The following is a 14477-nucleotide window of genomic DNA, read 5'->3' on the forward strand; positions in this document are numbered from 1 at the left end:
AAAGTAAAAGTGAATGTCACATTGTTTGTCAAATTTTATTTTGGCCTTATATTCAAAATGACTTTCATTAAGGGGAGAAAATTATTCAAAAACAAATTTACTAGATGTTTTGTTATATTAAAAGGGGGAGGTTGTTAAATCAAGCTTTATTTGATAAAATATTTTGATATAACAAATTGAAGTGTTTTTGAATAAAAGTTAAAATTAAACAAAATTGACAAAATGATTTGTTTAAAATTAAAATTTAAGAGATAGAATTTTGAACATCTATTTTACACTCTTAGAAATTTTTTTAAACAACTTTAAAATCGAAGTTAAAATGATTTTCACTTAGTAAAAAGACTTTTAACAAATCAAACAATTTTCAAATAAGTCAAAATTGCTCTAAACCAAAAAGTATCGATACCTTTTTGGCCAAGTATTGATATTTTTTTGAATTATCGATACCCTCTCTTAAAAATGATACCAAAGTGGCATTATGTTTTCACAAACCCTAATAAGTGTCGATACCTTTTGATTAAGTATTGATAATTTTTGAAATATTAATACCCCTTCTTAAAAGTGATATCAAAATGACATTTTGTTTTTCAAACCCTAATAATTATCAATACCATTTGATTATGTATCAATATTTTCTGAATTATTGATACCCCTTCTTAAATATGATACTAAAAATAACATTATGTTTCTCACAAAACTTACAAAGTATTGATACAGTATCGATAAAATTGTTTTGGTATCAATAGCAAAGCTCCAACGGTCACTGAATTTAGCATTTATTGCAAAAACTATCAATACCTTTTTATATGGTATTGATACTCGGTGTTGCAGGTGAATTAAATGCTCTGATTTTTATATCCCCAACGACTTTATTAATGACACCAACAGCCTGAACGGTTGGAAATTAATTAGAAGGTATAAATACCAACTTCTAAAGATCCTACAACAAGAAGAAAGCACTTTCAAGCAAAAATATCAATCAAACAACCTTTGAGCTTACTATTTCCATATTATTTTTTCATACACTTATGAGCTTTACTTCTATTCTTTTGCTCAAGTGTATTTCATTGTATTTGAACTTAATTTGCAAACACTTTGATTTTATAAAGATTTTTTTCTTTATTTGTTTATTTGTATTTCCTTCAGAGGGATTGTGGTAGAAATCTTAAGAGAGTTGTAAGGTTAAACATTGTCCTTAAATTTGATCAAAATAATGAATTTGGGAAAATCTTTAGTTGTGAAAAGTTAAGAGTGTAGAGTAGGCAATTGGGGCCGAACCACTCTAAATTATCGTGTTCATCTTACAATTTTCTTTCTAGCTTTCACATTTAAAAAAAGAAGAAGTCAATTTACTCACCACTTAGCCATTTCGGTTTAATTATTGAGCTAACAAATAATTATAATTGTAATTATTTTATATTATACTACTGATTTTATATATTTTAAAAAAAGGTAGAGTAATATAAAATACTAATTCTCAATTGTTAAATTTTCTTATTATGACTTCTTAAATAGATATGAGTCATACTATTCGTTAAGATGAGATTTGTGTCTAGTTAAACTGTTGCAATAAATATGTATAAAAAAGTAATATTTAATTTAATTATAAAATATGTTTATTTTCTTTTGATTTTTGATCTAAAAATTAATAATTAATAAATTTATACATTATATATTAGATTACCAATTTGTTGATATTATCTTTTAATGTATATAATGTTAATATCACATATTTAATTTTTATTAATTATAAAAAATATTTTAATATACTAATTATTATCATATTTAAAATAAAATCATATCTATATTTAAAAATTATATTTATTTAATTAAAAATTTAGATTTTTATTATTTTTAATTTATCCAATTATGCTCAATGATTTTATAGAGTATATAATGTTTTTAAGTAGGATGATAAAATTAATTAATTTCACATTATTATAAAATTATATTAATTAATATTACTTTAATCATGATCATATAATAATATTGATAAATTATTATTCTGATGCTAATTTAATAATATAATTAACAATAATATCATATAATAATATTGATAAATTATTATTCTGATGTTAATTTAATAATATAATTAACAATAATAGATATTCTCTTTAGCTCATAAATTTAAATAGGGTGGTGCTTTTATAGAATTATAGATATATTATAAATTTAGATTATAAATTATACATAAATACTATTATAAAAATATATAAATAGCAAAATTGATTTTTATATTTTTATTTTAAATAATAAAATAAAATATTTAAATTCATTTTAGCCAAATTTTAATTGGAAATTACACGATCCATTAGCTAATGTTTTAAGTGAAAAAATGAAGAAAATGGTTACCACCAAGTTTAGACATGATATTAATACAATTTATGTTTGGTCAAGTTTAACCTAACTCGAAATATGAGCTTTTAATTTTGCCAAAATTTACCTATATTTATAAATAATTAATTCAAACCCATTTTAGGTTCATTCATATTGTTTTTCTTAAAAATATATTTATATTATTTTTAATTTAATATTTAATAATTTTATATATATTTATTAAATTTTTATATTTAGTTATCTTAATATTTTTAATTTTTATATTATAGTAATATTATATATTATTTTTTAATTTTTATGTATTATAAATTAAATAATATATAAAAAATAATATAATATAAAACATTATAAATTGAAAAGTAGACTTAATTAAGTCAATTTAAATATTAAATATTCAAATTTAACCCATATTTTAAACAAATATAATTTTATTTTGTCTAAATTAATTTTTTAAATCTAATATTTTTATCCAAAATACTCAAAATTTTAGACCCACGTCTCAACTTATTATCCAGCGCATAACTTCTAAGCACCATCTGCTAAGCTTATAGATTCAAACCTCAGGTTTGGCCCACACCAAGCATCCAAATCTCAGCTTCGGATCTTGAGCAAAATGTCCCTATATTTTTTCTTCTGTCGGAAAATTCCAATTTTGAGCTAAGAAACCTTTTTTTCCCAATAACAAAGAACCCTAATTTATTATTTTTTGTTTTTTTTTCTGGATTGGATTGGAAAGGTCATAACTCTTTTCTACTCCATTAATCTTATCAATTTCAAGATCCTTTAAAGAAACTTATGAAATTTTGGAATTGTTTATTATTGAATGCAGAAACCAATGATTGATCAATAAAGATCGCTTCTTCATGAGCTCAAGAAGGGTAATGTAGGCTTTGATCCGTCTGAATCGACCCCTTTAAGGTTAGTTTCGATAAAATATCAGTGTCGTACTTAATTTATAACTTTTATGATAAAATTGAGTATTTAAATTTGCTTTCGATCAATTTTATAGTTTTGTTTTTCTTTTTTTGAACAGTTAACTGAATTTTGTTGCTGAAACGATGGCGCAGAGTAATTGGGAAGCAGATAAGATGTACTCTTATGTTCTTTCAGAAAATTGATTCTAATTTTAGCTTAGTTTTTTTTGGCCAAATTTTTTTAAATTTTTTTTAGCTTAGTTAAGTTCTTTTATTTTTATTTTTATTTTTTGGCTGTAGGCTTGATGTCTATATTTATGATTATTTGGTAAAGAAAAAATTGCATACCACTGCAAAGTCTTTCATGACAGAAGGGAAAGTCGCCCCGGATCCAGTAGGTAAGATTTGGCTTTGACTGAGTGTAAATTCATATAGGTTGCATTTGGGAACTTGGATTTCCAGAGATGGATTTGGATTTTAAAAATAGTGCAAATTATTTGATAAAAACACTTGTAAATTTAACATTCATGATTAATTTTCAAATTCATGGGTTTTCAGATGTTTATTTAGTTGTGAATTTTAAATGACCATAGATATTTGTCAATTTGAAATTCATATTTTATACCTTTCAAATATCTAATCATATTGAATCTTAACTAATTCTTAAATAATGTATGTATTTGTTCCCACAATTTATATAGCAAATAAAATTCAAATCCAGATTTTCATGTCCTAGCTTTAGTTAATTGATGAAATTGTGTGACTGAAATTCTTTTCCGTGGAAAGGAAATATGGAATTTATATATATGTATTTTTAGCCTAAGTTACTTGCATTCTTTATTTTACCTTAAAGTACTGCGTTAGACATGTTGGGCGCTTCAAAGTTACGTGGGTATGACACCTAGATTCTGAACTTTACTTTAAAACTCACTGAAAGTGATTTGCACGTGTCAGATATCATATCCAAGTCTGAGTCTAATATTAGGTGGGAGAAAGGTGCTTTATTAATTTTCAAATTAATGATCGGTGATTTTTTCATTGAAATTAACGGTTAAATTTTACTCTAGTTGCTTGGTTATGTTGTAACTAATACAGCTTATTGTTAGTCGAGGGGAATTATTTTGAGTAATTGATTCATTTAGAATCTGTTTATTTATCCAGCAATTGATGCTCCTGGTGGGTTTCTTTTTGAGTGGTGGTCTGTCTTTTGGGACATTTTCATATCTAGAACAAATGACAAGCATTCAGAGGCTGCTGCAGCATACATAGAGGTGGCCTATTAAAACTTTAGCAAGTATTGTTGTTAATTCTTTTCAATAGTGCAATTTATACTGGTTGTTTTCAAACTATTATGGTATTATGAACAGGCACAGCAAATCAAAGCAAAGGAGCAACAACAGCTGCAGATGCAGCAGCTGCAGCTAATGCGTCAAGCACAGTTGCAGCGTAGGGATCCTAATAATCCATCTATGGTTGGTCCTGTAAATGCTATCGGTTCTGAAGGAATGCTTGGACAATCAAATGCTAGTGCTTTGGCAGCAAAAATGTATGAAGAGCGCATGAAACAACCAAATGCAGTGACTTCAGAGACATCCCAACCTCTTCTTGATGCTAGGATGGCCCTCTTAAAGTCAGCTACAAATCATCCCGGGTAAGTATAGTTGTAAATTTTAGATCAGATGTTTTGTTTTAATGTGATGAACTCTTTTCAGGTTTATAACACAGAAAAACTGTGTCTGTGATGCAGTCAGTTGGTTCAAGGAAACCATGGAGGTGTAACTGCAGCATTGCAGCAAATTCAGGTATGGACACTAGAAATTGCTGTACCTATGCTACTTGGATACATATTTTCTTGCATTTACATCAACACTTTACAACCTCACTGTTATACTGTTTCATTTTAGTTCAACTAGTGACTCTATATATATGCATATACACCTCACAGGACATTAAAGGTGAAGTGAACTTGGGTGGTACTCAGAGATCTATGCCCATGGATCCTTCCTCAATTTATGGACAGGGAATCATGCAATCGAAACCTGGAATAGGAAATGCAGGTGATTATAACTAATGGTGTTATATTCTGTTTGCACATGTCAATCTATGGAATGCTAATGAGTTTCATTTTCATAGACCAAAGTTCTCATTAAGTATCTTTTACATTTATAGGTTTAGATACCATTATGTCATTTCCAGTCAGCTCAAGAGAAACATGTATCATTTGTTTTATATACACACCATCTTATCGTTCCTCGCATATTCAAGTCATTTTCTTATCTGAACTTGTATAATATGATAACTAAAATTCAATAGAAAAGCCAGCACAAAGAGTGTTTGTTTGTTTGTTACTGCTAATATGCTTAGTGCTGCTGTAACTTAAGATAGTCGGGTGCTTCTCTAGTTTGGCTTGCTGAGTGCGAAATCTGTCACCTACTGACCATAGTGTCTATGATGTTGCTGTTCTATTAGTGTCAAGTTTATTTCTTCTGACAGAAAAGCAACATATCTAACTTTGGCTTTGTGTTTTATTAAGTCAAGACATTTGTGTAGATATTCTTATCCTTTCATGTTACTCTTGTTCTTCAAGGTTTGAATCCTGGAGTTGTTAGCCTTCCGTTGAAGGGCTGGCCATTAACCGTAAGCTCTAAACTGAATTTCTATCCTTAATATTATTTTCCTTATCTAAATGATCGCCTAACTGGCTCTTAACTAATTTTACAGGGAATTGACCAAATTAGGCCAAGTTTAGGTGCACAAGTGCAAAAGCCATTCTTACAGAATGCAAACCAGTTTCAGCTTCTGCCACAGCAGCAACAACAACTCTTAGCACAAGTCCAGGCACAAGGAAATCTGGGTAATTCACCTGTATATGGAGATATGGATCCTCAAAGATTTTCTGGATTATCAAGAGGCACCTTAAATACGAAAGAGGGCCAGCCAACAGTGAATGATGGATATATTGGGTCTCCCATGCAATCGACCTCATCAAAAGTAAGGTTTCTGTTCATTAATCAGTTATATCTGTTGTATTACTTCTTATATCCAAATACGACCTAACAGTTTTCATGTCAAAATACAAAGATAGTGCAAATCCTGCAATCGTGTTAATGGATCAGAAATGCATGCATGTCTTTCAATTTCACATTCAAAGGGAGAGAAATTATAATATATACTTGTGTTGTTGTATTGTCATACCGTCTACCTTGCCTTTATTTAACCAAGATAATATGCATGCCATTACACTTCTATATGTGCCTTTGATTCTTAGGCGAATTATTTATATTTATCTGTAAATCTAAGGGGCCAGCTTTATTTTGTGTATGGGATTATAATGATGGTTGTACTAGTTCAGTAGTTATTATCATATTCCCAATTTGTTGAGGATGGCCAATGCTTGTGTTTAGTTTCCACTGAGCACTTTTGTGTTTTTTCAGCAGATGAGCATGCCACCAATAAGACAATCTTCTTCTCAACAAGATCCATTGCAGTCACCTCAAGTGCAACAAGTTGAGCTTACTTCTGTTTTGTTTCTTGGTTATCACAATGGTTTCTTGTTACCATATGCTGCCAGTTTATCTTCATACAGAGTCATAGGAATTTATGATGATGGACGTCTAAATTTATGACTGTTCCTTCTATGGTGTGTCAGAATAACCGTAAAAGAAAAGGACCATCTTCTGGACCTGCTAATAGCACTGGCACTGGAAACACAGTGGGTCCTTCCCCAAACTCTCAGCCATCAACCCCATCAACTCATACAGCCGGTGAAGGAGCAGCTATGGTGGGAAATATGCAGCATGGCAGTAGCATGTCAAAAAATTTGATGATGTATGGATCTGATGGAACAGCTGGTATTGCATCATCAACCAACCAGCTGGTAAGTAATCCTAATTTATAGCTAACCCGAGGGTGTTTAGCGAATGGTTTGACTCTTCAATATTAACTAACCCTATGCTTTCCTGCATTCGTGCAGCTTGCATAAAATTTTTGTATACTAAATTGGTATCATTACTTAGTATTGTCATATGCATGGGCAAACAGTCATTTGCTCTATAGAAAGCATGTGAAGTTCTAAATCTGATAGTCCCCAACTGATTATGTGTATTCTTCTCAATCTACCTGGCATGACTATTTTCTTCTACTTGTTGGTATTAGAGTTATTACATATGCTCCAAATAAATTGCTCACCATCAACTTGTTCCAAAAATGATCAATAAGTAATAAACAAATGCTTATTCTATGGTTTGGAGAACATAAGCTCAAACATCTTGTATTTTCCGCCATTCAAAACTTAGATCTAGAATGGCCATCTCATCACATTTCATGCACTAGGACTGCAATTGTTGGTGGTAATGTTAGTCACTAATAAGTCTAGTGCATATCCTTGCTTAATGTCTTGAGAGTGATGAATGTTAAAGCACTGCTTCTATATCTTGGCTAAATATTGATTCCATAGCTTTGCAAGGGATGGAGGCCATTATCCCTTTGCATCAACACTGTGTTCTACTCTTGGACTCTGGTACAGGCAGCTTTGTTTTATTTCCTAGGTCAATAATGTGATGTCTTAAGGGTTTGTTGGATGCTATGAAATATCCTTGTACATCTTTCGAAAAACATGGCAAGATTGAGCATACATGAAATCGACTTTCATTAGCATTTTGTTTCCCAATCCCTAATTGCTTTTTACTTCTTTCCCTTTCTTACTACTTGTTAGTTGAATTTGACCCAATAATCACATCAAGTAAATAAACCTGAAATAGCCCCACTTTTGCACTACTATTCTTCCATACTTGTAATTGTTCTTGGTCTTCCTTGCCTTTTCTCTTTATTCGCTGCATTTAGTGTGAGAGTTGAAACATATATGTTAAGTGTAGCCTCGGATAAGTCATTTCAAAAGCCTGTTTATGATGTAACTCCTAATTGCAGGAAGACATGGAACATTTTGGAGATGTGGGCTCCTTGGATGATAATGTGGAATCTTTTCTCTCACATGACGATGGAGATGGAGGGAATTTGTTTGGCACCCTCAAACGGAACCCATCAGAGCACACTACTGAGACTTCAAAGAGTAATATAAGATCGTCGTTGTTATAGCATGCTAAATCTTCCAGTTGACCTCAGCAATGAACCTCTTATCTGCATGTCAGGTTTTGGCTTCAATGAAGTTGGGTCAATACGTAAAAGCAATGGCAAAGTCACCTGCTGCCATTTCTCTTCAGATGGAAAGCTATTAGCCAGTGCTGGGCATGACAAGAAGGTATAATTTTATGTATCATACAAGGAATTTTCTTTATGCAGCACATGCCAGATAAGTTTTCAAATTATTGATTATGGTTTATTGAATGTTTACTTTTCATAAATGATGTGGTCATCTAATGTCGTACTTCTGTACCTTGGGTCCTCAGTAGAACAGTTGCAAAATTTTTTACTATTGATAAAAAATGGACTTAAATGAAAGTATGGAATAATGATGTGCTTGCTTGTCAATTTCCTGTCAGTAGGCTGTTCTTTGGAACATGGAAATTCTGAAGACTGATTGCACGACTGAGGAACACACTCATATTATAACTGATATTCGCTTCAGACCAAATTCCACTCAGCTAGCAACATCTTCTTTTGATACAACTGTCCGCATTTGGGATGCTGCACAAGTATAACTTCTTGCTCTTTCCTTTTTTTTATTTGTGTAATTCTCTCTTATTGGCCCAGTTTGCATGTTTCTATTTTATCGGTCTTCAGGTTTTTACATAGACTGACACTTTGCCATCGTTGTCTATGCTGAATTAATGCTCACACCATTAAACGTGACACTATTTCCAGAAAGACAATAAGCAAACTTCTTATCATTATAAAAAAGATTTAGGATTCTACTTTGTTGAAACTTTGATGAATACGGTTCACATTCCATGTACTTATATTAATTGTTTGCAGCCAAGTTATTCCATCTGGAAATATACCGGGCATACGGCACAAGTTATGTCCCTTGATTTCCACCCTAAGAAGAATGAACTTTTCTGCTCTTGTGATGGCAACAGTGAGATTCGCTTCTGGAACATCAATCAGTATTCCTGCACTCGTATCTCCAAGGCTAGCCTTTTAAACCCTTTAAGCTTTTGTCCATTTTAAGTACTGCATGTTCCTTTGGTCACAATGTTCATATAAATTACTTTCACTAATTGAAGCAGGGAGGCAGCACTAACGTCCGATTTCAACCAAGAACAGGACAATTCCTAGCTGCAGCAGCCGATAATGTTGTCTCTATCTTTGATATAGAGACTGACCGAAGAACACAGTTATTGCAGGTAGAAATATAAATTTGTTAACTTTTGGAAAGGAGAATTTACCTCGTTGATCAGTTTTGGTTAATCAATTTTTGTAATCTACGGTTTTACCTGGAGTTATCTTTTTGACACTCAGGGGCACAATACGGAGGTACACTCTCTCTGTTGGGATGCAAATGGAGACTTTTTGGCTTCTGTCAGCCAAGAGTCTGTCCGACTGTGGTCATTGTCCTCTGGAGAGTGCATTAATGAGCTTAGTTCCAGTGGAAACAAGTTTCATTCCTGTGTTTTTCATCCCAATTTTCCTGCTCTTTTGGTTATTGGTGGTTATCAGGTGTCATTTCCTATTCTTTAGTTGCTATATAGTTGTTAAAGGTTGACTCAATACTGTTGATGGTTTGATGTCTATTCAGGTTACTAATTTATAGATGGCTGTTCATTTTGGAGTATGGTCCGGAATAATTTTTACCTGTTTTCTATGATGTATTCATCGTCACTAATTTTTGTTTTCGGTTTTCTGTCCTGTTTAAACATATCAGTCGTTGGAGCTTTGGAACACGGCTGAGAACAAGTGTCTGACGATTTCAGCTCATGACTGTGTGATATCGGCCCTGGCACAGTCGCAAGCAACAGGGATGGTTGCCTCTGCCAGTTACGACAAATCGGTTAAAATCTGGAAATAGTTGCGATCACTTTTTTAAGGCAAATCCAGTCCTCCAGTAACGAGTCTTACCATTTTCTTTAATTCTCAACAGCATCGATTTTGTGTTTCTGTTGATCATCAGTGGTGGCTTGCTGGCTTTGAAACGTTGGTTTGTCAGGGTACTATATTTTACTAAATTTATTGAATGACAGTTGATATTGTTTCAGGTTTTAGACGTTTTTGTATGTTCATTTATTTAGCCAGTAGAGCGAGCTTACTATCAAGAAAATAAATTACCAAGGTGTGAGTTAATTTAACAAATAAAAGAAAGAATATATATTTATATTTGAAGTGGACTTTACCATAAAAAAGTATTCCTGTCGTGTTATCATTTATTAGTGTTAAGACTTATTTAATGTGTTATATATATTTAAATCAACTTTGATATATTAATAATTCATGTAGTTTTTTTATTGAGGAGTTTGATTGTATATTATTCACTTTACTAAAAAAATTAATAAATTAAATTTTGTACAGCGATTTGGTCTTTTTATTAAAAGTTGCCATATCTATTGTTAAATGACCCTTGATAGAGCAATCAAACAATAAGTTGAAAAATATTTTAAAAAATAAAAAATCTAAAAATAAGCAATTATTTTTATAATCATTTGAAAGCTACTGTTATAAAATGCGTAAAAGAATATATAAAAAAACATTAAGAATAATGACAAATTAACAAAAATTATTTAATAATAAAATAAATATTTGAATTGTAAATTATTATCCTTGAGTTGCAATTTATTTAAATATTTAATAGTTATTATCATAAATTATTATAAATATAAAAAAATTGAAATGACAAAACTAAAATTTAATCGATGTGAAAGCTTTTATTTTAAGTAGCGGTTTGCCTTGCATATTGTTGACCGCCGAGAAAATATGTTACAAATTTAGAAAAAAAAAAACAATAAACAATAAAGGGCATATGGTCAAACATGAAATATAAATATCGCTCACTGAAAAACAAAAAAATTATAATTTCTATTATTTTGTATTTGTGATTTGGTGAGGTTACTTTAACTTTGTTTATTTATTTTAAATTAAGATTAATTTTTAAAAATATTTTTATTAAATTAAATATTTTTAATATTTTTGTAATTTCTTATATTTCATAATAATTTTTATAATTATTTGTTTATGCTTTGATTATTTAGATAATGTTCGACTCAATAGTGTGATCATATTCTCTGATCCAGGCAATAAGGGGAAGAAAGCCCATTGAAGGAGGAACGAGCTAAGGCTAAAATAGAAAGAGCTACTAATCTCTTTGGAGCTATTCATAGGTAGCATGTGGTGTTTTTTCATGTTATGATTCAAATGGAATGTAATTCTTGGGAATGTGATTGATAGGAAACTTACTTCATAATGTTTGGTTACATTGGAAAGTATTGATTAAAATCCTAAGAAAATTACATTATTATGTTACGAATGTAATGATAATTTATGAACTTATCCTTATTAAATAAAATATAATATCCATGTATTTAATTTTTATACTACATTTTATTTTTAACAAATATTTGCATTAAATATTTAATAATGAAATTTAATTGATGATTTTTACCTTTTTTCTCAAAGCCTTGTAACACAATTTACTTTAAATATTGAAAAAAAAACATAATATACTTTAAATTAATACATAACTGCTTCGAAATTTAGTTGATCACTTGTCTTATCTATTTTACTTTTAAATTAGCTACTAATCTGCCATAATTCGTTGTGGCAAATTTAAATATTTTCGGTACTTAAGGAGCTTGTTTTTAAGCCATTTTATGTTATTTTAATGCATTTCAATTTTTAGTAGCTTAGATTTAATTATTAGCAAATAATCATTTTTACGCATTTTCTAGTGTTTCAACGACTCGTTAGGCCAACTCATACATTTGGAATGACTAACGGGCTACTTGAGTCTACAGGGTGCCATTTCAGGCCAAAGAACACAAAGGACGATGCCAGTGTTGCGACACCAGCATGTAGTGTCACGACACTGAATATCGAACCATCCAAAGCCAAAAAAGGGCCGACATCGCACGAAAATCTGTATGACTGTGTTTTGGCAGCCATCTAGGGCGTATTTGTCTCATTAAAACCCTAATTTTTTCTACGATGTTTTAAACAGATAAATCTCTCAATTGTAGCCTATATAAACCTCATTATAGCCTCATTAGAGAGGGGGGATCAACCTAGGGAATCACCCTAGGAAGTTGTCATACATATTTCATATTTCATACTTTTAATTTTAGTTTTCAATTTTCTTTTGTTTTTCTTTAGTTTCTATTTTAGTTTTTCTTATGTTCACTAAATCAGAATTGTTCTATTCCGATGTAAAGACGATTGTGAGTGGAGATTGTTCTGGAATCGCCTTCCATTATTTATCAATGAGAATTCTCTTTTCCACTATTCTTTTTTATTCCGTTTTTTATATTTCGTTAACTTGAACAATGACATGCCACAAATCGTAGTGGCAGTTTAGGTACTTTTTGACACTTAATGAGCTTATTTTTTTTAGCTATTTTAGTATCATTCATTACATTTTCAGTTTTCTTAGCTTAGAGTTAAATTATTGCAAAATAAGTATTTTTACGCATTTGTTGACCTATTGGACTAATATTAGCCTCAAGGTAGTTTTAACGGGTTAATTGGGTGTGGAAGACATCTATTTTTAGGCCCAAAAGCATCAGGAATGACAACCGTGCAATATAAGCTTCCTGTAACACCCCTTACCTGTATCCGACACCGGAATAGGATACGAGGCATTACCGGACTTAAACTCAAACAAACATTCAAAACCGGAGACATGAATTTCCACTCAAATTTAAAACTTTTCAAAATTATTCATATCGTCCCTTAAACGAGCCTACGAGGCCTAAAACATGCATTAAGAGTGGTTCGGGACTTATTCGAGAACTTTAGAAAATTTCTCTATACTTAGAAATTTTTTTCACCAAAACAGGGGTAACACGCCTGTGTGGCTTGGGACACGCCCTTGTGGGTAGGTCGTGTGATAACACACACCCGTGTCCCTAACCCGTGTAACTCTCTATTTATGATATCATCAACAAATTGAAGTCACACGGCCAAGTCACACACCCGTGTGCTTAGGCCGTGTGGGCGATTTAAATTTCATAAAATAGGTGCAAACTTCACACGCCCTGGGCACATGCCCATGTCTCTGGGCCGTGTCCTTCACTCGGATGAGACACATGGTCGTGTCTTAGCCCGTGTGGCCAATTCGAAGCTAAAATTCAAAATGTAGGGGACACACGACCGGATCACACACCCATGGGACAAGCCGTGTGTCACACACGGCCTAGACACACACCCGTGTGGGCAAAAATAAGGCTATTTACCAAGCCATTTTGCCACCCTTACTTGCACCAACCTACACAACAACAAACAACACCAATCCAAGCATATTCATACAACCAATTCAGTCACAAACAAGATATCAACATATCATTTACATGCAACCATCTACCACATACAGACATCACCTACTTATCAACTCAATCCATGCAAATTCTTACATCCATGAAAACATCATCATATGCATATATATACTTAAGCCAATATTAGCCAATTCAATGGCGATTTACAAAATGAATTATCAACCATTAAAACCTTTGGACAAATCAAATATGACACATAACAAAACAACCAAGTCCCTATACATGCCATAGCTCAAAATATTGTAATCATAAGTACCCAAAATGATAATTTGATAGTGTGAATGGATCTCCGACCGTCTTCAATGCTCGAGCTGGCTTGGTGACACTATAAGACAAAGGAAAAAGAAAGGGAAGTAGCTGAGTAAGTTCCTATGCAAATAATAGGCATCATACACACTTTAGCATAAATTTAGCATGAAGTAAATTAACATAAATATCATTGTAAAATTTCATAGTCAAACTTAACATAATTATTATTAAAACCTTAACATCATAACTTACTCAATCATACCACACCGAGGGTTCATCACATATCGAGCTCATTAACCATGGGTTTTATGTACATACTTGTACTAACTTGCAACTTACCATAATCTTTCACAACTTAAACATTGCTGTTAAGATTCCTGTTGAACCACTTGGAATACTAAACGATACTCAGGATATCTCACAGACATAGTACCATACCAATGCCATATCTCAGATATGGTCTTACATGGGATCTCATATTGATGCCAATAGCCCAGCTATAGTCTTACACGAAGTCTCATATCGATGCCATATCCCAGATATG

General features: G+C 31.6%; 1 protein-coding gene across 2 annotated transcripts; it reads left to right on the top strand.

Moving 5' to 3' along the window:
• Positions 1–2849: 2849 nt before the first annotated feature.
• On the top strand, positions 2850–10408 carry LOC107887197 (transcriptional corepressor LEUNIG_HOMOLOG). Of its 2 annotated transcripts, none has more exons than XM_016811365.2 (19): positions 2850–3073; positions 3167–3255; positions 3371–3427; positions 3552–3649; positions 4413–4522; positions 4619–4902; positions 4999–5053; positions 5197–5308; positions 5839–5888; positions 5973–6242; positions 6686–6757; positions 6901–7128; positions 8178–8319; positions 8399–8508; positions 8753–8902; positions 9183–9338; positions 9437–9553; positions 9669–9866; positions 10072–10408. In XM_016811365.2, the coding sequence occupies exons 3-19, from the start codon at positions 3396–3398 to the stop codon at positions 10213–10215; spliced, it is 2328 nt and encodes a 775-aa protein (XP_016666854.1). In that variant the 5' UTR covers positions 2850–3073; positions 3167–3255; positions 3371–3395; the 3' UTR covers positions 10216–10408. The 2 variants fall into 2 exon arrangements, with proteins under 2 accessions (XP_016666854.1, XP_016666855.1); XM_016811366.2 differs by having other exon boundaries at positions 2880–3073; positions 6689–6757.
• The last annotated feature ends 4069 nt before the right edge of the window (positions 10409–14477 follow it).

Source organism: Gossypium hirsutum, chromosome A03 (genome assembly GCF_007990345.1).
Source record: "Gossypium hirsutum isolate 1008001.06 chromosome A03, Gossypium_hirsutum_v2.1, whole genome shotgun sequence".
Lineage (NCBI taxonomy): Eukaryota > Viridiplantae > Streptophyta > Magnoliopsida > Malvales > Malvaceae > Gossypium > Gossypium hirsutum.

Excerpts from the sequence above, each read along its gene's own strand:
- LOC107887197 (XM_016811365.2), top strand. The coding sequence starts at position 3,396 with ATGGCGCAGAGTAATTGGGAAGCAGATAAGAT. Across the intron at positions 6,243-6,685 it reads TGCAATCGACCTCATCAAAA|CAGATGAGCATGCCACCAAT; the intron begins GTAAGGTTTCTG and ends GTGTTTTTTCAG. Across the intron at positions 7,129-8,177 it reads CATCATCAACCAACCAGCTG|GAAGACATGGAACATTTTGG; the intron begins GTAAGTAATCCT and ends TCCTAATTGCAG.